General features: G+C 39.2%; 2 protein-coding genes and 1 long non-coding RNA gene across 4 annotated transcripts; 1 reads left to right on the top strand and 2 right to left on the bottom strand.

Moving 5' to 3' along the window:
* Window positions 1-81: 81 nt before the first annotated feature.
* On the bottom strand, window positions 82-6,221 carry LOC5510321 (protein CMSS1). The gene is made up of 10 exons (XM_001630741.3): window positions 5,965-6,221; window positions 5,815-5,897; window positions 3,652-3,702; window positions 3,439-3,559; window positions 2,500-2,571; window positions 1,934-2,045; window positions 1,543-1,603; window positions 1,262-1,349; window positions 930-1,018; window positions 82-591 (listed from the first exon to the last, which is right to left on the bottom strand). The coding sequence occupies exons 1-10, from the start codon at window positions 6,032-6,034 to the stop codon at window positions 508-510; spliced, it is 831 nt and encodes a 276-aa protein (XP_001630791.1). The 5' UTR covers window positions 6,035-6,221; the 3' UTR covers window positions 82-507.
* A 1,680-nt stretch (window positions 6,222-7,901) lies between these two features.
* On the top strand, window positions 7,902-21,596 carry LOC5510320 (ras-like GTP-binding protein rhoA). 2 transcript variants are annotated; one of them, XM_048722020.1, is made up of 6 exons: window positions 7,902-8,669; window positions 12,244-12,405; window positions 12,993-13,080; window positions 13,752-13,861; window positions 18,508-18,657; window positions 20,312-21,596. In XM_048722020.1, exons 1-6 carry the CDS (start codon window positions 8,571-8,573, stop codon window positions 20,585-20,587), a joined length of 885 nt encoding a protein of 294 aa, XP_048577977.1. In that variant the 5' UTR covers window positions 7,902-8,570; the 3' UTR covers window positions 20,588-21,596. The 2 variants fall into 2 exon arrangements, with proteins under 2 accessions (XP_048577977.1, XP_048577978.1); XM_048722021.1 differs by lacking the exon at window positions 7,902-8,669 and adding an exon at window positions 10,216-10,551.
* LOC116617080 lies at window positions 14,311-18,396 on the bottom strand. Its single transcript, XR_007306574.1, has 2 exons — window positions 17,702-18,396; window positions 14,311-15,002 (listed from the first exon to the last, which is right to left on the bottom strand). It is a non-coding gene; the product is annotated as an uncharacterized LOC116617080 (long non-coding RNA).
* Window positions 21,597-22,667: the final 1,071 nt, after the last annotated feature.

Raw genomic sequence — 22,667 nt, 5'->3', positions numbered from 1 at the left:
TCCATGACTTGTAGACAAACGTGTTCCCAACAAAGGCGCGATCGTGTACGATAAGCAATTGCATGCAAAATATAAAACCGATAATTTTAAAACATATATTTCATAAGCAAACAGCCTGAGCTGCCTCTGAACATAAACTCGGATTTACATCCTCATTTGAAATAGGCAGTGAGGGAAATTTAGGCCTATGTACCATTGTTTAAATACCTTTCTAACTATTCCTTATGTTTTGATGATGGTGTAAGAAATGCTTGATGTGTTGACAGTTCACTTTGAACTTGCGCCCAGTTACAAATGTCTAGTCCGGAGATAACAATTTTATCCCGCGCGAAGTTGTGGAGTTGTACGTCTAAAACGACGTGGCGGTCCGAGTCACAGACATATAGTGAAATTTTCAATACAAGTGTTCTTGGAATTTACTCCGTTCTTGGATTTTACTCCCATCACTTTTCTTGGAAAAACATAGTCGTGACTGACCATAAAGCTGGATTTCACAACAAACGTTTCCTAGAATAATCCCACTTGAATTTTCGCGGACTTTGCTAGTGGGAGCAAGAACTCTTGGAGAAGACTTTTCATATCATCCAAAACCTATAAAAAATAAAGATCTAAACGGAAATATTAAGGAATCTGAACTTGCAACACCAAAGTGCAAGTTTTTACTAGTAACTAAAAGAGCCGTAGTCAGGACCTATTTGTTTTTTAGTCAAAATTGGAAGACAAATTATCAATTTTTATGTGGAGAAATCCCGAAGCAACCATCTACTGTTTAAATTAAGTTTCATATTACACTTATCAATTTATCAAAAATCAGATTTTTAGCTCCTTCAAGTCAGCCGATTGTTAAGGTTCTAGATGACAAAATGGCGGCTGTATGAGGTTTTTCAAGACAAACAGAGTAACTGCGTATGGCAATAGCAATACTGTACCTCAGGGATGTCCATCAGACTTCGAAGCTTTTGATCTCTCCAGGTCCAGTCAAACACAACATACTTCAGCTGACTAGTCTTCAAAGAATCTGAAAAAGGGAGAAGGGAGAAGATTTGCATAGTATCTGATTTTTGAGAATGTTGATAATGAATATTAAAAAAATATTGAACAATACCTAAAGGTACGGTAATACGAGCAACAAAATCGTAAATTTTTTGTGGCAACAAAGCACCAAAAAAGTTTAAAAGCATTGTTGAATGTTTTACAACTAACAAATCAGCTTTTGTCACAGCAATTCTGAACTGTTATTTTGTGTTATTTAAGTGCTCACCACTTTTAATCAGCTTGAGGATTCGATTTGGAGTGCCAATACCCATGTGCACCACCTTTGAGTTTAGGAACTTAGCTTGCTCTTCAATCTACAGCAAAGTGGTCAAGAAAGAAAAGATTTAGAAATACCTGAGTCAAACTTCTTGTTGTTGTTGTAGTAGTTGAAAAGCAAAAATTTAATAATATGGAATGTTTATTTCAAACAATCACACACAACATTCAATCTACTAACATTCACTCACTGTAGCCATAACTGCCTAAAGCTCTAACAGATGTGCTTACTTTAAAATGCTTGGCAAATAACTTTGCAACTTCACATCCAGATTTGAATTGATCCAAAGACCTGCAAAAGAAAAAAAAAGAAATATTGCAAACACATATTGGTATTACATTGTCTGACCTTGTAGCTTTCACATTCTATCCTGGAATGAAACAGCTTGTTACCCTAAGTTCCTGTCAGCCCAGTCTAAAAATATATTGTTTGTACTGCAGATTCTTACCAAAATGGATTGTTGATAGGCCTTATCTTGAAAAACTAGTGTTATTTTAGATTTATAGTGTGATGCATAGAAAAATAAAGTCAAATTGTCCACTAGCAATCAACTCATCTTTGGCTATTACATGTCACTTATAAGATACTAGGTAAATTATTCTTACAGAGAATAATTCTTACTTGTTGAGCTCCACAGCTCTCCTTGCTGCTGATGTGACAACAAGAAGCAATGGGCTGCCAGCGATTTTCTTTTTATCCAGTTTCTCCACCTGTTTACCCCAGAAGGGCAATACTAAAAAGAATTGTGATAACTATGTATCTAATCGAAGCACATCAACGAAGGTTGCACCATTGAATCATGAGCATTGTCCGATATAATGTTTAAAGTAGTTATCATTCGTTGCTTAGACAAGTTTGAATAATTTATGTATACCTATTTGAAATAAGGTTGTCAGCGTAGCGTGAATGGTGAATGGCAATTGGCGGTTCTACGACCGAACAGTACTTATGGGTAGTAATTATTTGTAAAAATGAAGGTGGTAAATAAATTCAAACGATGGCAGAACCATCATCAATTACTTTAATTGGATAATATGTTTTATTTATATTTTTCAGAATTTGGAACAAATATTTTGGGATCCATGGGTCGGTTTCAGTTCATTTTGTCAATTGCCATTTGTGGTTTGCACTGACAACATTTCTTAAAAGAGATGTTTACAGTACAGTAATAAGCTTATTTTCTATACCTCTGCCAAGATAAGGTGAAAGCTCATTGGCATCCCCAGAGTGGACTGAATCCTCTACAAGACAGCAACTCTCTGAGACAGGCATTCAAAGATAAATTTATTAGTAAAACAAAATGAATTAGTTAGTGAGTTTCTTTGGTTTCTTTGCAGGGAGTTCGTTTTCCCATTAAGCGGACTATTTTCACTTAGGTACCCATCCTACCTTGCAGTGGTACTAAATTTTCCTTCATAGAACAGACCTTCAATAGCAAGTGGGGTGGCTCTTCCAACCCCCCCTGGCTACAAGCCTGTTGATACTGTACATACAGTATCAAGAACACAGCATTACCGTCTTAAAAAGCATTGTATTAGTATTCTGAAACCGAAATGAAGTCTAATGTCTTGTTAGTGTTTAATACAGCATCATATTTGTTTTGATAAGGTCAGATCCATCACTGTCCCTAGTAACTTGTCAAGTAAGGGGTAAGAAAACGAGCAGACAAGGGAACAATGGAAAGCACTTCTTTTGCCTACCCTGTTATTTTATAATGGGGAGGGAAAACTACACACCGCTGGGGGTCGTGTTACTCAGTTACCAGGTGGCCGCGGTTACATAGCGCGTCATTTGAAAGGTAAAAAGCTTACTGGAGGAGCGAAACCAAGGTGGATACATCCAGTCAACGTAGGAATATGTGCTTTATTCAACACTAACAAGACATTTCGGAGTCATATTACCCTATAGCCCATAGATAAATTGGGCATTTCTAGTTCAAAACCCTTGAAAACACCCCTTTTTATAGCTTACTTACAGGTATTTGGTGGGTGTTTTTAATGCAAACATTGAGCGATAACTGCTTTAATCATCATAATTTGAATACACTTATTATTTTTTTTCGGTTCAAAATCCAAGATGGTGGCTTCAATCTCTTGTAGCTGTATATGTCTAAGGTAAAAACATACCATCTATCTTCAAATCTTCTAGCTCAAGGTCTGTCAACTTGCTTCCACATTTGGAACAAAAGGTTTCCCACAAAACAGAAGAGGCAGAACTTCCTTCCAACTTGATTGACACATCTTCAATCTGTATTCAAAGTATGTAATGCATAGTCCCACAAATAAATTTCTATAAATCATTTCTTAATATAAACATCACCTTCTTAATAAAAAAATCACCTTGGGTTTTCTTTTCCGTTTCTTCTTTTTCTTTTCAATTTTATTATTGTCCTAAACAGAAAAAAAACATACAGTAATTACACTTTTTGGAATCACCAAGTACATGATAAAAAAGTGGTTGTCTATTGAAACCAGACTCAATTTTATTGCTGTAAGGGAGCGGTCATTAGTTACTGGGGGAGGGGGGGAAATATGTAGGGTTGGGCTACGTTTTTTGGGGCGTCGAATTATGGAGTTATTGCTGAAAAGAAAATTGTATTCAGTTCACAATGTTTCCTACTATTGTATATCTAGTTCCATATTGTTCAGGTACCAATCTTGTCTTTATATAAATAAATTTTGAAAACCCTCTCATGGTTGGCAGAAAAAGTTGCCCGTTTGAATCAGTTGAACAAAACAGATACTTTAAAATGTTGCAAAACCTAGACTCAAATTTCTTTGCTAAAATTGTCGACGACGTAGTCGTTTTCTAATGACACCAGTGTTTGTTGTTTATCTCTGTGCCACTCTAAAACTAGCAAAAGTGAAGGTTTGTACTTAAATAAAATAGGACAAAATTGCCATGCTAGTAGCCTGCGTAGCAAGTGTTTCTGTGGAGTTTCAGCAGGGAGGAATATGGCCGCGTGAAAAATGGGGCCAGCGCAAAAAAAAGAGCAGGAGGAGGGGAAGGGGGAAGAAGGAAACTCTTGCCAGCACTCATTGTCTTTTTGGCCCACAGCGAAGAGTCTGCGATTATTTTCTGATTGCAGAATTCTAGGCTTCTGATTGGCGCGGCGCGGCAAACGCTGAGTGACATTTCGCAGATTCACACTCACAATTTTTCAAACTAGCATTGCACAAGGATCCACTGAAAGATGTTTTAGTGACTGAGACAGGGGTGCGTTATACAAACAGCTATTGGGTGAAGGAAATTCGTTAGCCGTTTTGTCGATTGGTCCTAGCAAGGATATATTCCAACTTGAGGTGAATTCAAAGGAAGACAACATGCGTGTTAGTCGTTCACTCCGTCAAGGTGGAATCGTGATGTTTGAGTTGGATTGGAACTTTTTTATAGCTTGCAGTTTTGCTCTTTCCTTGTCTATGTAAATTTATGGTTGGTTTCCGAACCGCGTGCACATAGAATGATGTTGAGATCGCCTAGTAAACTCTGCATGTGTGTGTTCGCTTCGAAATTGGCTTTTATAAACAAAACATGATAACCCAAATTGCGCTTAATTTGATGTTGAAAGTTGCATTTGATTTGCAGTTTGATTAAAAGAAAAACAATTTACATTTCGCACATCTATAATCTGCAAACCCTGCAATGAACCCAAAATGAGATCGGTGGGAGGTTTTGGGGGGAACTAAGTTTGACAGCTGTTTTGGATTATACATGCTTGTCAAAGTTTGTCACTTGAAGGTGAAACCATTCAAGCGTGACATGGTCTCACGGGTGATCCCAGGAGGCGTTTGCCAAAAAGACAATGCGTGCTGGCAAGCGTTTCCTTCTTCCCCCTCCCCTTCTCTTTTTTTTGCGCTCGCCCCATTTTTCGTGCGGCCATATTCCTCGCTCGCTCTCTATTCCTGCTGAAACTCCACAGAAACGCTTGCTACGCAGGCTACCATGCTAGTTGATATATATTTTATTAAAGGTTATATTCAGCTACACTCAGTATGTATATCAAGTCTCTGTGGTTTTATTGAATATAAAAATGTGGAGGTGGTGGTGGTGGTGGTGGGGGTCACGATTTTTGGAGAGTGGATTTGAGGGGGGAAAAATTGTTGAGCCCAGGGTTTTGCAAAATTGTTGCCCCCCCCCCCCCCCCCCCCCCCCCAGTAATTAATGACCGCTCCCTAAGTTGTGTTTATCCTTGGGAGAAGACAGTCCAGGTTTTGCGTAAGTTTTCATAAATAAAATCCCCCTTTGAAAAATAATCCACCACTGCGTCACTTACGCCTTTTTTAACATTGAGGAGATAATTATGGAATACCACAGCAGGAATGCACAGCAGCGTGGGATTTAAAAGTTAGATGGTGATCGGCAACAGTATTATGTCCATACTATAGAGACATTCTAATTGTCTTAAATCCTCTATGATTTATGCAAATATGACATTACTGTAACCACCTTTGATTCTCACAATTCAGCTATCAATATTTGTTACTTATTTCTTGAATACTTACTTTATCCGTTTTCACGTGATCCGTGTTATCAACTTCTCGAATGGTTTCGTGTTTCCTCTTTTTTGCATTATTGTCTGATTTCCCTGAAAGTCAAGATGAACATTCCTCTATTATCTATCATCTAACGCATTGAGTTCTAGCCATCAATACCTTGGTCGGGTGAAGTCTCGCCATCTTTAGAATTGTCTAACCACCACTCGTCGTCAAGATCGTCCGCCATGTTGGATTTTGTTGCAGCATGCTGGTTACAAACCACAGCAAGCCCACATTATAAACAGAGCACCTAAAGTCCTTGTCGTGTTATATACGGTCGTTTGACAAAAGGTAGTCATACACCGGCTTTGCGACTACGCGACAAGCCCGCATGTAAGCATGGGTAAAAACCACTGAAGCGCCTAGTTGCATACAGTCGATTGACAAAAGGTTGTCCTCAACCAGCTTCGCTACTACGCGATACGATACTTTCTGAACAAACCATTGGATGAAATAAGCGGGATTTATATCTCAGGAAAGGTTTAATAGTTCTGTATCATTTAGGTAGTTTTTGATTGTGCAAATCTATAATATTCGAGGCAAAAATATGAAACCAAATTCTGAGTGATACTGGTTATCGTACTGTACGGTAAGACTGAAGTCATGCGTTGGCTAATATATGCAGCTAGACGCTTCAGTGGTTTTTACCCATGCTTATATGCGGGCTTGTCGCGTAGTCGCGAAGCCGGTTGATTTGAGGACAACCTTTTGTCAAACGACTGTATATAAGAGGGTCCTGAAGGGGTAAAACGCGAGCCAGGATTCGCCTTATTTTAGGCCGGGAAAACGGGATTAGGGTTACCGGGGACGGGATTTGTCTACCAGGAATGGGAACCAACATGCTTCAATTTTTTCAAATCTCTTCTTGTTTATGCTGAAAACGTTGTTAAATTATATAATTTTTTGCATTTTAAAGCGTTTTTTAATAGCATCAAACCTCAAACCTTGCTGCTCAGCTGACGTCATTTTCTAAGACTCCTAACCCGTTCTAAATTTAGGCCTCTTGTCTGCCCCCTTCCCTGTATATTATACAGTACAGCCACTGGGATTGTGCAAGAAGGCGAGAAACGGGATCTGGACCCCCTTCCAGGAACCTGTGAAATAGTCGATCAACGGGTATATAGATTTTATTTTACTCGGCGAACTACAACGTTTGATGATCATTCACTAGAATGTTTTGCGGCAGAGATGGCATGCGCCATCCCTCCTCTAGCCTACTAGTAGGCATATGTTGGTGTTTCCGCGATGAAAACCCCGCTTTCCCGTTTGGGGGCCATCTTGGATTTTTGGCCGCGCGCGAGCTGGATGCGAGAGCAAAAGGCAAAAGCGGGAGGAGGGGGCTGGGGGGACTGGGGGGGGGGGGGGGGGTGAGGAGGCCCCCCTTACACATAAGTACGATTTTTAGGTGACCATTTCGGCTGTCTTATCGGGCAAAAACTACAGATGCCTTATCGTTCTGTTGCGCTAAATCAAAACTGCGAAAATCATGAACTGATTAAAAAAAATGAATGTGACCCAAGCTTTTCTGTGGAGTTTCAGAGCAGATAAAGGCGCTAACAATAACATGCATTAATTAGCGCGCGTAAATAAAAAGTTAAACGAAAGGCTGATCATTTGTAGGCGCGCGATCGAAGCTTTTTTAATTCTTTGACCTCTGAGATATTAGATCATTCCCCTCTCCTTTTCCTCTCCCGCTTTCACACTCGCTCCAGGTGATCATACGAATCGGAAATATTTCTTATCGGCTAAATACAGGCAACATTCAGTCTTTTCAAAGTCGTCGCCCCCTTGCCACGGATAACAACTTATCGCGCGGTTTTGTGGTAGGCCGACTTCGTGTTTTTATCCAATATAAAACAGTCGATAAACGGTTATCTATCAGTAGTTCTTTATGTTGACAGCGAATAACCACAACAAATCAACTATCTTCGGAACTCCTGCTATGTTATCACACAAAACTGAAGAGAAATACAGACTTTTGATCTCCGGTAATGATATCTCGCAAATTAATTATCCACACTGTAAATATTCCAAAATAACGAGCTATGTTTTCGAGGGTAGGGGGGCTTTCTTTACAGTAAGTTCTTGATTTGTGCATTGTGTTTAGAGTATCGCTATTATGAAGGTGACAATAAGGCAACAGTAAGTGACAACGCGATACCTTTTTGATGGAAATGACAGCAATTATGACTGTTATGAATCAGTGAGTCGGAATGTGTTTCAAAGAAAACTTCGCCGAAGTTTACTGAGCCATTCAGGGATTAATTGCTGAAGTGGTCCTTTGGTAATGACGTGTTATTTGCTAGTTTGTACTGTAACCTTGTTTAAGCCTGTGCCATTGAGGAGTTAAGTTTACGTGAGGTCTTTGATATTGAGCGAAAAGTGGACGGAAACCGGATTGCGGCAGGCGCCCGAAGCTACCGGCATTAACCAAACATCAATCAATCTGCCGAGATGTGTCCCGTTCTATCGAGACCTTTGACTGTTTTGAGTTAAGAAGAGACACAGCGCGTTGCTTTCAAAGTGACTAGAAAGTCAAATTTATAACTGAAAGACTCTTAACGAAGTTGAGACGAGAAACACAGCAACAACAACAGACTGGATGCTTTTGTTTGACTGTAATTACTGCAAAGGAATTTGACACGATAGAAACGTTGGTGTTTTTGAAGATAAGGGGAGTTTGAAGCAAAAAAACAAGACATAACTTTTGGCAATTCTTTGCCATGGCACGCCGAGTTTCAATATCTCTTCCTATGATTACTGAGGCTATCCATTCCGCCAAGGATTTCAGGCATCGAGCCTCAGATACCGACAATGTCGAGGTAAGTTACAATAATTATTTCATCAATGACCGAAGCATTGTTTTTAGTCACCAAAAGATAATACAACTTAAGCGAAAATGACGCTGTGAATGTTTTTACGACAAAAGACATTGTTTTCCTAAAAAGTTAATTTTGCTTTGATTATAGAAACGCTTCAGTTAAGTTAAAATGTTTTTTTTTTTGTTAAGAAAACCCTTCGTTTTTATGAAGGTCCTACTTTGATGGTTCCACTTTTACGATATTGTATTATTAGAATGCGCCATACCCGTTTACGAATGTTTTTTTTTATCCGTGTTCAGCTGATATTTTGCTCTAAATAACCTTCTCATCGGCCGGAGTGTGCGTGACAGCCAGCATTCATTTCAGAAGTTTCTATCTTCACGAGTTATCTTGCAAGCTGGCATGGGATTTGTATTAATTAATCTTACTGCGAAAAGTGAAATCCGCTTAATGCAAGCCGGCTTCCTTGTTTTGGAAAGTTTATACGTTTATATCGCAAGTCTATGCTGTGGACATTTGTTTATTTTCATTTTCATTTACTACTGAATTAATTGATGATACACATAAAAAAACAACTCATTTAATAATCTAGTAGAAAGAAGTAGATAAAAAAACCGTTGCTTTTTTCGTTACTCCTTTATATCCAAAATTGTTTATAGCCTTTAAAAATATTTACGCACGTTTATTTAAATTAACGTCATTGTTTCACGTAAATTACACATTTTCTTGACATGTTAATCCCGGGCATAAAAATGCCCGGCAAAAAAACTCAATGTTTAAAAAGTTTTCAATTCCCGCGAGCAAGCCATTTCCTTTGAGAGTATTTTTGCAGCTAAACGAAAATTAACCGCCGCAGGCAACATTTTTGTAGGGACATATTTTTCCTAATGAGTTTTCTAGTACCATATCAATAGCCAAATTGCGTCTTTAAAGTTTAACCTATCGCCTATCAATAATTCAACAACAATTTCCTTAGCTCGTTGACATTGCATTTTGCATTTAATAATGCGATTTTTATGAAATCTAAAGCAATGAATACAAAAGAAAAAGTCCAAGAATATTTGGGATTAGTTTGTTTGTGCTGGTTCGTTTTTGCCAGACGGTTGTGCCAAAGTTCAGGGAGTTGCAAGGGCGTAAGAGGAATTGTTTTTAGAAAACAACAATCACACGTAGAAAGCCAACTAAAAAAGACAAATCAATTCCTTTTATGGCACGCCCTGTCTAGGCCACAGACTGGCGGGCCAAAGGTGATCCAAAATACGGACGAAGGGGAATCTAACTCTAGCGCCAATTTGACTATAGCACTCTGTCAAAATCTTCTATAGCTTCGTCTGTAAACTCCACTTCATACGCAATTTTAGATCAGCGGTTGCCCGCAAGTCTGTGGCATTTTGGATGCGCGCGCAACGTCGTAAAAATGGTGTATTAGAATTTCATTAAAAAGCGAGTGTATATGTAGATCTTGTTGTTCAAGATTCCTCAATAAGAAAAGACCAACTTTTTGCCCCCCCCCCCCCCCCCTGTGTACGCGCCTACAAGTACAATATGGGTTTACTTGACTTGATCGCACCAAATGATTTAATCATATTTTGGGGTTGAATTCTCAAGGAGATTCGCAGGAAATGACTACGACGTGGACATGCTAATAAATGCATCCTCATAGTTCCGTGGGTGGGTGCGAGAGAGCATTGTTAGAGAATAGCGCGATTACGCGAACAAACAACGTTTGCTGTATTTCTAAGAGGGTTTTTTGGAAGTCATTATCATGGGCTAGTTTGTTTTTATTGTGCATCGCCGTGGGAGAAATACAAAATAAATGAACGGGAGGACAATGAAAAAGATTCGACAAAGGTCTGCCAGTCAGCCTAATGTGTCGATACAGGTAGGTATACAAACATGTCGGTAAATATGATTTCGTAGAAACATAAATCAGATTCAATTACATTTGCTGAGGTAAGTGGCTCTATCGAGATAAAGTTGTGTCAGAAAATAAAAGCAAAGTAAATGGGGATCCAATACCAAATAAACATACAACCTAAAAGCGGAAAAGGGCTTCAGCGCGACTATATGAACACGCTTGACATTTCTGGGAGATTTTGTTCAAAACGTTATAAAATTTAAAGACAAAAAGGCAAGCAGAGCAGAAGAGTTCAAATACAATTTTCATTTACACATTGGGTTATTAGCTAGAATAATTTAAAACCTGACTATCGAGTTTATCAATTTCAAAAATATGAGAATCAAACGAAAACATCATTGTTTAATTTTGTCAAAAACGTAGAACTCGTTGTCGTTTTAAGCTTTTTCCATTTACCTCATTTTTAAAATATTAAAATACTATTTGACAGGTGTGCACCAATAGAAAGTGTGGACTATTCAATATGCTATCTTTTTATTACGGCTTGTGCTTATTTGAAAATCCAATTGATTGCAATTTTTCCCCTTTGTTTCTATACGAGATGTCCATTAATATCCCGCCTAAGAACCTATCGTGCACTCGAAAAAGACAACCAGGAAACATCAATCAACCATTCGAATGAGATCAAATCTTTTAGGGATTTATGCTAAAATCTCAGGTTTTTTTATGGAAAAATCTCCAGGACTCCGATAACAATCTAGCCTGTTAAGAATGAAATAAAATCACAAGTTTGCTGCGGATATTATACCGTCTTCTTGATTGTAGCTGAGACATACAAGACCTATAGTCGTAAAACCAACATTAAAATTAGTTTTTTGTTAAAAATAGTAAAGCGGGGAAACAAAAATAAAATAATAATAATAATAATAATAATAATAATAACCTATATCACTAACTCAGAAATGTATTGCTTTTATAAAAGAATAAAGAGAAAGTATTGCTCTTTTTAGTTTGTCATCCTTTAAATTCGATCACTTGTATATAATAGCAATAGAATTCGACTTAGATATCGTTGTTCACATATTTAATTTTGTTACTCAATTTGTTTTTATTCATAATAGTTCACATATAAAGAAGTTTATTAGCCATTCTGCTTTGTTATTGAAATAGGAGGGTGCTCACCCTGCTCGCGCAGAAAGTGGGTCATTTCTTATCAAGGAATCTTCAAATACTATGCTTTTTTCATATGATACCCATGACAACGCAACCCCCCCCCCCCCCCCCCCCCCCAGCCAATACTGAGTACTTTTCATATAGTCATTTTCAAATGTATCACCCGGTCGCGGTGGACTGGTGAAGAACGTAAAAAGTGTAACAGCAAGCAACAAACAATGAATAAAACGAAAATCATTGTCGTCAGTTGATAGAGAATTTATTGTAAATAGAAATATAATTGAAAACCAATTGTAAATTTTGTTTTTCAATATGAATGTATTTGAAGCAACGCCCGTGAATCATAGATGAAAAGGTGCCAAATAGAATTGAAAAAAAGTTCGAAGAACGACCCATGGATCTCAATGGGTCCTGCCAAGGGTGCGCGCATATCCTGCGCACATCCCTATACGCGCCTACATTTTTTAGGGGAATGTAAAATTAGGCGCAACATTGTCGTCGCAAGTCGGCTTTTTTTTTTAAATTTTATCCGCTATTTTTCAGCATCAGCATATTAACAAGATGCTACTCAAAGCCTCTATTAACGTCGTACCAGAACAATCTGACACACACGCAACGTCCGAACGCTACAAACTATCGGTGGTTGGGGACGCAGAGAGCGGTAAGACGTCTCTTCTGAACGCACTGGTGAAGAGTGATATAGAGGTGAGTCATCACTAAACGATGGACACGGGTAGACAGACAGAAAAAACACGGGCGGACGGACAGATAGACGGACAAAAACACGGAACCGAGACAAAAGTATGAGACGACGGACAGGCAGACAGACGGACAAAAACATACAAGACAGAGGGACGGACAGATAGACACACTGACCCACAGACATTTAAAAATACGAGACAAAGTGACGGAGACAGAGACAGACGGACCAAAAAAACATGAGACAGACGGACGGACAGACAGACGGACACAAAAAAGAACAAGACGGACAGTTAAAAACACGAGAACGAACAAAATAAATGGGACACACAAAAACACGAGACGGAAGGACAGACAAACAAACAGGAGAAAAATGGGAGATAAACGGACGGACAGACCAGGTGAGCATAAAAAAATAACATAAAAAAACTAGACGGACAGACAAAAACACGATACAGGCGTAAGGAACGACAAACAAAACGAGATAAACTCGAGACAGACAAGACAGATAGACAGACCAAAGGACTACGAGAGTGACGGACTGTTAGACTGCGGATAGACCTTGCCTCAAATTTCCCGTATATTTTGTTTAGGTCGAGGAAACAGTCATATTTGAAGAATGCGTGACGGATGTGACTTCAGGGGATAGTAATCTTGAATTCATGCTGTGGGACAGTTCAGGTAATCTGTAACACCCAACAGAAAACCCAGTATGGTAATTATGACATCAAATGCTGATCATGCATACTGACAGACTATGTAAACTCAATTTGCATAGCAATAGATTTCCCTGACGATTAGCTATAATAGTGTGATACATAACAACCATTCATCTCTTATCATCATATATCTTGAGTCCGCTGAACGTAACGTGGGCGACCCACTCTCCCACCCGGCGAGAACTTGTGTTTGCCTGCACCAATACACTTTCGCCTGGCCTTAGGCTTGGTCAAGGCAATAGCGATTCCCCACACCTCACTTCCATCTCTTGAATAATAATGTGTAGTTCCTGAAAATATCCATACCACCACCCCCCCCCCCCCCATTGAGGGGATTGGAAATTCCGGGGGGGTTGGGGGTTCAGACGCCAGAGATTTCCAGAGGGGAGGGTGGGGGGGTAAAATGTACTTTTTCATTAACAGTCACTGTATTTACCTTTTTCAGGGGGCTGGAAATTCCAGAGGGGTGGGGGATCATACACTCGACCCCCCCCCCAAAGGGGGAGGGTGGGGGGGTATGGATATTTTCTGGAACTACACAATACCCAGGGAAGAATATTATGTCAATGACGTCACATCTACCGAAAAGGGAAACATGACTTGTGAAGTTGCTGTCTTTGTTCATTTTTGTAGGACTTGAGAATTATGAGAGCATTCGTCGCCAGATGTACCTTGATACCGATGTGTTCCTGGTGTGCTTTGATATCGGCAACCCGTCCTCGCTACAAAGCGTCATCGACAAGGTAATGGGAAAAATAAGGCGAATTACTAAAATACTGTTGTGCCTATATTAAGCGGCCCCTTTTCGCAGTGCCACTTTATCTTCAGAATGTTTGCACATCCACCGTCACTCCTAGCGCGCGCCTCGTCTCTTCTTCCCCGACTCTTTAGGCTTGCAACGCAGGTTACTCCTCTCATTGGGATTTACAGCACCTTTCTCTGTTTCCACTGTGGGCAACAGAGCTGCAGGAGGCTTGTCTGATTGGTTGTAGGAATTGCTACGCTGCCCTCGACTGAAAGCAGAGAAATGAGTATTCGGCTCTTGCACAATTGACAAATAGATCTAATTTTTGTATGTCTGCCTACTAATAGATGCACAGATGACGTCAAGGTGTTTTCTAGTTTTGGAACACATGCCGATCAGAGAATGCGAATTTTGCCTCCATTTCATAACACTTTAAAACAAACACAGTTCAGGAGAACTCCTGTTTATTTTCATGTAGCCAGCGCCCAGCTAGCAGTAATCACTGCTGAATGAACATTACAATACAAAACAATCTGACAAGCAGCAAACACTGCTAAATTTCCAATACAATTACAATCTGAAAAGGTGAAATATTATAATCGCCTAATTTATATTTACAAGAAGGTAATACTGAGCCGGACACGTAAACCAGAGATAAAACCCTGTGGGAAAAAAATTCTGGACCGTGTTCCCCGAACCAATGCGCAGCATTGCGTGCTCTCGGGGCTTAAGAGCCGAAGAAAAAGTTTAAAAAAGAAAATACACATTAGCAAAAGTCAATATGGCTTAAAACAGAGGAGCTGTCTAGAGTGACACTAACACGCTATGTCTCCCCTTATATACTCATACCCATACTGCACTCTCTTTACATTCCCACGTGTTATTCACTTGCTGTCAAAATAAACATTTCTGACTCTATCAATACATTCCATCGGCAGAAATGAATTAATTTTGCCTCCATTTCATAACACTTTACAACAAACACAGTTCAGGAGAACTCCTGTTTATTTTGGATATGTAGCCAGCGCCAGCAGTGATCACTGCTGAATGACATAGAGTTAACAAAGTTCGGGCTAGACTGGCGCGGAAGATGGAGAAGGTGAAACACTTATTCTACCCAGAAGCCTTCATTGGGATATCTGAAAAGAAGGAAAAAACAAAAAGCTGAGAGGATTACATGAGCAAAGCAAATTTATCATTATAAATGCAATTATAATTATTATTTTTCAGTGTACAATAATATCTGTTAAACAACGTATTATGATTGATATTGATGGCACAAGGGTGCAATAGACTCTCGGTATATAGAGTATCAAAGAATCTATTCAATTAGAGTACAATAGACTTTTAACCTGTAGTATTACAAGATGTGCATATGCAGTCAGTCTAAATCATTGGTGTTAAACTCACTAATATTATAGTTATTATAATATCTGAAAAACAACGTATTATGATTGATATTGATGAAACAAGAGTGCAATACAATACTCTCGGTATATAGAGTACCATAGCCTCAAATCAATTAGAGTACAATCGACTCATAACATTATTGCACGAGGTACAAATGCAGTCAGTGTAAATCATATTTGAAAAAAACAACGTATTATGATTGACATTGATGGAACAAGAGTGCAATAGACTCTCGGTTATAGAGTACCGTATTCTCATAACAGTATTACACAATATGCATATGCAGTCCTGCAGTCAGTGTAAATCACTGGTATTAATCTATTTAAATGCTATAAGCTATAGTGATAAGAGTTTGTATTTTTTACACTCGCCTTGGACGCTAGTGCAAAAAGCTTGACATACAAATACGAGTTCTCTTAAGAAAGAAATTCTGATCGCGACGAGGCGGAAACTGTTATATTTTCTACCAAACAAAGAGTTCTTAGTTCTTACCAGAGTCATGTTATTATAGTTTAATCATCTCTAGTCTTTGAGTGCGCTGTCCCAATGAACGCAATCTGGACAAGAACAAGCCAAAATGCTGCTGATTTCCAAAAGGGGACAATCAAAGTTTTGTGCACTACACAATCGAAGGTGATTAATGGCCCTAGGAATAAGAATAGATGGCAGAAACAACCAATTATTATCAGCATGCCGGTTTTCTGTAAATGATCTACAGCGTCCGTGCCAGGTTGATAGAACCTAGATTTAAAGCATGGAAGCTTGTTATTGTAATGGGATAATGGCAGGAAAAGCGATCAACAAGATGAGGAACCCAGAGCAAATAAGGCCTGTGAAAACATGTTCTTTTATGATGCAATCATCGAAGTATAATCTCAATCAAAATATCTGCGTCGCAAATATATTATCTGGAAATCCATTTGATTTCCAAAGAAATATTATCACAACAGAAGTGTAACTAATCTAAATCCATAGACTGGAGCTACGGAAAACTTGCTACCAACCATGACTTCTACTTCTACTTTATTACTTTTCAACACTTTCGTATGAAGAAAAGATGACAAAATATATATAAATCTAAATATATAAATCTAAATATAAATTAATAATAAATAGGTAATCCATAAATTCAGTCGACTTACTATATACAATAAAAAATAAAATAAATTATAAAATAAGATAATACTTAAACAATAAAAATAGCATGATAATAAAAATTAGGCGATGAACTTGTTTACGTTATTACAAAAAGATGAATAACTATTTTCTTCTCTAAGTGATAAACGATATAGACTACATTCTTGTAATAAACCATGCAATATTGCGATTACAAAGCTCAAACTGAAAAGCCTTAATGACCAATGAAGCAGCACTGATTTTTCTCCAAGTAGAACTGTTTTTTTCCAAAGTCATACCAGTTTTAGATAAACATTTATATAGGCAGCAAAAGCAACGTCAGGAACGCTTGAGTATACTAGTTTTCAGGGAACAGCATTTGTGTTTTACAATTTATTTGATGAACGTTGTTTCGCCAAAATGACAATTCTGAAATAGTATCTTCATCTAAAATCGATGGAAGCTGCACTAGTAATAACATAACCCAAACAGACGGTTTCTTGAGCTGGATCCCATTGGGATTTAAACACAATGACAAACAAAACCAGATTTCAATAAATCTGCATGCGTGATTAAATTGAAAACAAGAAGCCTCAATAGCATTCTTGCCTGCGCCCAACCCATCATCTAAATAAACTGCAATAGGAATGCCTTGGGAGCGCCAATGCGTAACAAAGTAATTTAGTAAACATAAATGGTGTTGATGACAAGCCAAAAGGCAAAATACGAAACTGAAAATGCTGAGGGCCATGGCCCAAATCTCACAAGAAATACAGGAACTTTCTATAATCTGAAAAATGTCTTACATGGTGATGTGCAGACGAAATTAGACAAAAAGTAATCTTAATTAGATGATAGTCTTAGTCTTACTCTATCTACTATCACACATTTTATCTTCTGCTTGCTAATACTCTTGTTAACAAGTCTAAGATCTATAATAAGGCGTTTCTTACCGCTTGATTTGACTGAACTAATAAAGGATTGATGATTTCTGGTTTATAACTAAATTCCTATACTCAATGATTAGAAATAAGTTCTTTGATAGCTTCGCTAACAAAGGATGTATGTTTAAACGCTGAGGTGTTGTTTTATCAACAAAAGGACCGAGTACTTTAAGACAAGGAATTATATTTCAAACGACAACGGAGTCAAGGATAAAGCTTAATGCACCTATAGATTTCTAAAAATCTATAAATTGACTAATCTACCCATGACAATAGAACACTGGTTATGAAAACCATTAAGAAACACAACACCAAAACTTTCGCAATAAGGGATAAAAATCCATTATTAGGTAAACTAGAATCCACACCTTGATCTTTGTCTCTGCCATACAGTCAGCTTGACTTCGGTGTTGAGTTGGAGCACTCAGCCCTCCAGTGGCCAACTTTCCCAAAGATTTTTAGAAGTTAGTCGGCTTCTTGACGACCACCTTGCACTGAAAGCTGCTCCGAGATAAGGTCCGCGACGTTGCCCTTCTCCATACTCGACACGTAAACCAGAGATAAAACCCTGTGGGAAAAAAATTCTGGACCGTGTTCCCCGAACCAATGCACAGCATTGCGTGCTCTCGGGGCTTAAGAGCCGAAGAAAAAGTTTAAAAAAGAAAATATACATTAGCAAAAGTCAATATGGCTTAAACAGAGGAGCTGGTTAGAGTGACACTAACACGCTATGTCTCCCCTTATATACTCCTACCCATGCTGCACTCTCTTCACATTCCCACGTGTTATTCACATGCCGTCAAAATAAACATTTCTGCCTCTATCATTACATTCCATCGGCAGAAATTTATTATTTGAGAGTGTTGTATAAATGCTATTAGAGCCCCAAAAAGAATGCAATATTTGCTTGGAACCATAGATATTCGATATCTGACTTGCCGGAGCAAAAATTCAAAACAATTTCGGGCAAGCCAAAATCCCTAAAAAAAGTAGAACATGCAGATCTTCTCTAAAAGACACCGCGACATTCCAAGATTAAATATTGAGCAAACCAGGCAGCCGCGAAAAAATATCGAGCAAAAAAAATGATATGTCACTTCCCGGTCAGATATTGAATGGTCTGTGTTTTAGCGCGTCCGACAGGAAAATAAATTATGTTTCTTTTCTTCCCCAGTGGGCCCCAGAACTAAAAGAGGCGTGCCCGGGCGTTCCCTATCTTCTGATTGGTTGCAAGAATGACTTACGGACGGACTCAGCGTTAGAGCTCAACTTTCTCTCGGTTCCAGGGGAGCCTGATAATGCGGATAGCATAAGCCGATTACGAGTAAGTATTCAAAGCTTGGTAAAACACGAGATTGGCCGAGTAGTACACCTGCTTGGTCTATGTCATAGCTCTTGCATGGACTCAAAGTTTTGCTGCTTACTTATTTCTTCTCGTCCAGGGCAGAAGGAACAGAGCTTTTAGGCTAAATTCTAAAACACAGAATGCCTTTTTAAGGGAATTGAAACTGGAATTTTTGACTGAAATCAGGGGCGGTAAAGGGGTGGGTCCCTGCAGCTTTCACGAGTTTAAAAAATTGGAAATCACGTTTCACGATCGACTGATAAACTGACGACAAGCATCAATCTTTTCTTGGAAATCACGATTCACGATTATTATACAGCATAGATCACGATTCACTTTGATTAAATTTCGCCATTCACGAAACACGGCGAAAGGTAGCAATCACGGATCACGGTTTTTTATTTGTCCTTTTCACGACTCACGATAAACAAAAAAGGCCGTTCACGGATCACATAAATAACCGTTACCGCCCCCTTAAAAAAGATACCCACTACGCGTATACTTATGCTGTGTTTACACTTGAGCGTCAATCTAGGTTCAGTTTGTGGTTAACTGAACCCCGGTTAGAAAAATGCGTTTACACTTGAAAACTTAACATCGGTTAATCATTCAGCTGGAACAGCGCCGGTGTTATCAATTTGAATTCTGAGGTCAAATTGCTGCTGCGATTATTGTGATTTTTCTGGCCGTTCTTGTTATTCTGTGGTGGCTTCTGCTTGAGATTCACTATAATTCAAGATGGTCTTTTAGGGACCACCTTGCCTGATATTTTCTCTTATGTTTGTCGTTTTCGTTGAGTTTTTTTGTGCTAGTACGTTAGGGATTCGCAGTCCCTTGACTTGAAAACAAGTTTGTTGTAAAGTATTGTGTAAAATGTCCAGCAAAATGCGCAAATCTAGAAAACATGACTATTGAGTAAACACTATTTAAGAAATGACTGACATCGGAAAGCGATAGCTGACAAGAACTGTCAACAGATTTGCCTGTAACCTCGGTTGAGTACGCTCAACCATGCCTCCTGGAATGGTTGAGCTCAACTGAACCTAGGTTGCGGATCCTTTGTAATTGCCGGCACATAAGTGGCTATTTCGAGCGTGTTCACACACACTTCAAATCTAACCTAGGTTGGGTAGTTACTCAACCTAGGTTGGACGCTCAAGTGTAAACACAGCATTAGACAGCCTGAAAACCCCAAAACTCGGCGTTAAGTAAACGTTGCCCGTAATCTGAGCTACTAGTAGTGGCGCACGAGCAGTCTCCGACGCGCTACCCGAAACGTGCTCGACTAATAAGAAATATTTTATTTTTATTTGTCTCGTTTCGTACTTTTTTTTGTTCATGAAAAGGGTATTTCATAATATAAAGAACTAACGTTTCAAGGATCTCGAGGAGGAGTCACTCCAGAATGTGGAAAGGCGGAGCACAAAATATATTCCTATACACAGGGGCGGATCCCGGCTTAAAAATAGCAAGAAATGTAAGGAAATTTACGGAGGAACAATGAATCCTTTCTTGAAACTCTTGCTTCGCTCCCCCCCCTTTTTTTAACATTGTGGATCCGTCCCTGATACATCTCTCTAAAATCTTTACCCAACTATGTCACTATCTTATACCAGCTTTACCCTCTTTACAGGCCATCGCTACAGCACAGTCAATAGGAGCACGGCAATACGTCGAATGTTGTGCCAAGATGCGTTGGAACATCAAGGAAGTGTTTCAACAAGCTGCCGAGGCTATACTGAGCAAAGAGGACTCAAACAACACAGAGGCACCGAAGCCGCAATCAATGCTTCGTAGGTTTTCGCGCTTTGCTCGGCGTAGTTCGGCAGCCGATGTGATGGACATGAATTCTTCCCCGTTGCCTGTTCCGACAGGATGCCGAAGACTTTCGTTGTTCACGACAGGCTGATCTTTTAATCTTTGAAGATTCTCGCTCGTTCGGCGTAGTTTCGGTAGTTTGGCAGCCGACGTGATGTTCATGCGAATTCTTCCCCGCCGTCTGTTCCGACAGGATGCCGAAGACATTCGTTGTTCACGGCAGAATGATATTTTCTATCAAGCTTTGCCTTCGAAGATTCTCGTTTGCGACAGCCGACGCAGCAATCAATGCTTCGTAGGTTTTCGCGCTTTGCTCGGCGTAGTTCGGGGGCCGATTTGATGGACATTAACTTTTCCTCATTACCTGTTCCGACAGAAAGACATTCATTGTTTACGACAGGCTGTTATTTTTTATCGAACTTTGCCTTTTATTATTCTCGCTTGTTCGGCGTAGTTTGGCAGCCGATGTAATGGCCATCCGAATTTTTCCCTATATTACCTGTTCCGACAGGATGCCGAAGACTTTCGTTGTTCACGACGCTCGCTCGGCGTAGTTCGGTACCCGATGTATATAGACACGGCGAATTCTTCATCGTCTGCATTGTTCACAACATGCTAGAGATTATTATTAAGTTATATTTAAAATATATTTTGTTTTATTAGCTATTATCCCATCCTCGGGCTTAAATTCCTGGAGCTTCGAGTACATTTTAAAAAATATACTAGTATAACTCAATGAATGACAACACCCTGGGACTCGGAAAACAATATTACTTATGATACCGGATATTGTACAAACTTCGAATAACTTCACAGAAAACTTGGTCCTCAGCGTCTTAACAATTTATGTCGACTCTCGAGAGCATAGCAAGGATTACCCCAATAACTCCCGCCAATCACAGAATAGGACATTTTTTCCATAAATGCCTTATATTTTACAAGTCTCTTTTTTATTGCTAGCAACTTTTTCAGCTATGTGCTCTCAATCACAAAAATAGCAGGGGACAAAGTATTGGACCCGATCGAACGTGTGAAAATTCCAAATCAATTTCAAATAAACTTCAATAAACTCTCTCGGGCCTCACCAGGGCCGTAGCAGGCCTCCAACTTTTTTTTTTTTTTTTTTTTTTTTTTTTGGGGGGGGGGGGGGGGAATACAGAAACATTTTTTTAAATATTTGAAAATATATATGTTTTTTTTTCGGGGGGGGGGGGGGGACGTGCCCCCAGTGCCCAAGCCCCTGCTACAGCCCTGTAGACTACCAAACAGAGCTGAGTAGGCCTGTGCCCCAACCGCAACCCTGTGGCATCCGCCCTTTTTATGGGCAATGAGGAATACATTGTAGAAATAACATAAAATTTGAAATTTTGTACATGGGACATACGGCAACAGTTTGGGCCGCCTGTGGTTCGCCGGGTCTCCTGTGGCAGGCTTGGCTAAAAATCAAGATGTCGGATTGTGTTTATCAAATAGAAAAGCATCAAACGACAATCCTTTCTCTTCCTCACAGAGATGTCTTGCTTAGAGCAGTATTTTCAAAACTAAGTTTTAAGACCCTCTTTAGTTGTAGAGCAGTCTGTAGGCTCTTCAAAGAACTAGTTGACATTTATTTCCAAACTTTACACGAGTTTGATATCGAGCGACTAGGCCGCCATGCCTCGTTGAGCAACGAAGACTGGAATACACTTCTTGGCAAATGCAAAAATCTCAGGAGAATTACTCTAAAGAAGTACAAGAAAATGGACCTCGAAGTTCTTGCCAGAATCATTGAACAGAATCCCTTGTTGGAATCGCTCGACTTGTCAGAGTTTGGAAAGGAAGAAAATCACAATCAAAGCTTAGATGAGAATACTGATTCGAAATGTGTGCTTATTGCTCTATCACAATGCTGCTCAAATCTCGTCGAATTGAGACTCTCTCTGTGTCCTTGGGTGAACTCTTCAGCACTCGTCCTTGTCTTCAAGAGCTGCAGAAAGTTAGAGATTCTTGATCTTTCTTATAACTTTAATTTGAATGAGGACTGTCTTGAAACATTAGCCCAATACTCAAGCTCCAAACTACGATACTTAGATTTAAGAAACTGTTCGTTTACTAAAGAAGCTCTTTCCAAAGTTTGTTGGTCAAATCCTGGTCTTACTTTCCTTGATGTTTCTGGATCCTATAACATTTAC

The sequence above is a fragment of the Nematostella vectensis genome, chromosome 14, assembly GCF_932526225.1.
Source record: "Nematostella vectensis chromosome 14, jaNemVect1.1, whole genome shotgun sequence".
Classification (NCBI taxonomy): Eukaryota; Metazoa; Cnidaria; class Anthozoa; order Actiniaria; family Edwardsiidae; genus Nematostella; species Nematostella vectensis.
Note: the sequence above shows the minus strand (reverse complement) of the source record. Positions and strands in the feature narration are given on the sequence as shown.

Excerpts from the sequence above, each read along its gene's own strand:
- LOC5510321 (XM_001630741.3), bottom strand. The coding sequence starts at position 6,034 with ATGGCGGACGATCTTGACGACGAGTGGTGGTTAGACAATTCTAAAGAT. Across the intron at positions 3,560-3,651 it reads AACGGAAAAGAAAACCCAAG|ATTGAAGATGTGTCAATCAA; the intron begins GTGATTTTTTTA and ends CTTTGAATACAG. Across the intron at positions 2,046-2,499 it reads TTCACCTTATCTTGGCAGAG|TATTGCCCTTCTGGGGTAAA; the intron begins GTATAGAAAATA and ends AATTCTTTTTAG.
- LOC5510320 (XM_048722020.1), top strand. The coding sequence starts at position 8,571 with ATGGCACGCCGAGTTTCAATATCTCTTCCTATGATTACTGAGGCTATC. Across the intron at positions 12,406-12,992 it reads TGGTGAAGAGTGATATAGAG|GTCGAGGAAACAGTCATATT; the intron begins GTGAGTCATCAC and ends TATTTTGTTTAG. Across the intron at positions 18,658-20,311 it reads ATAGCATAAGCCGATTACGA|GCCATCGCTACAGCACAGTC; the intron begins GTAAGTATTCAA and ends CCCTCTTTACAG.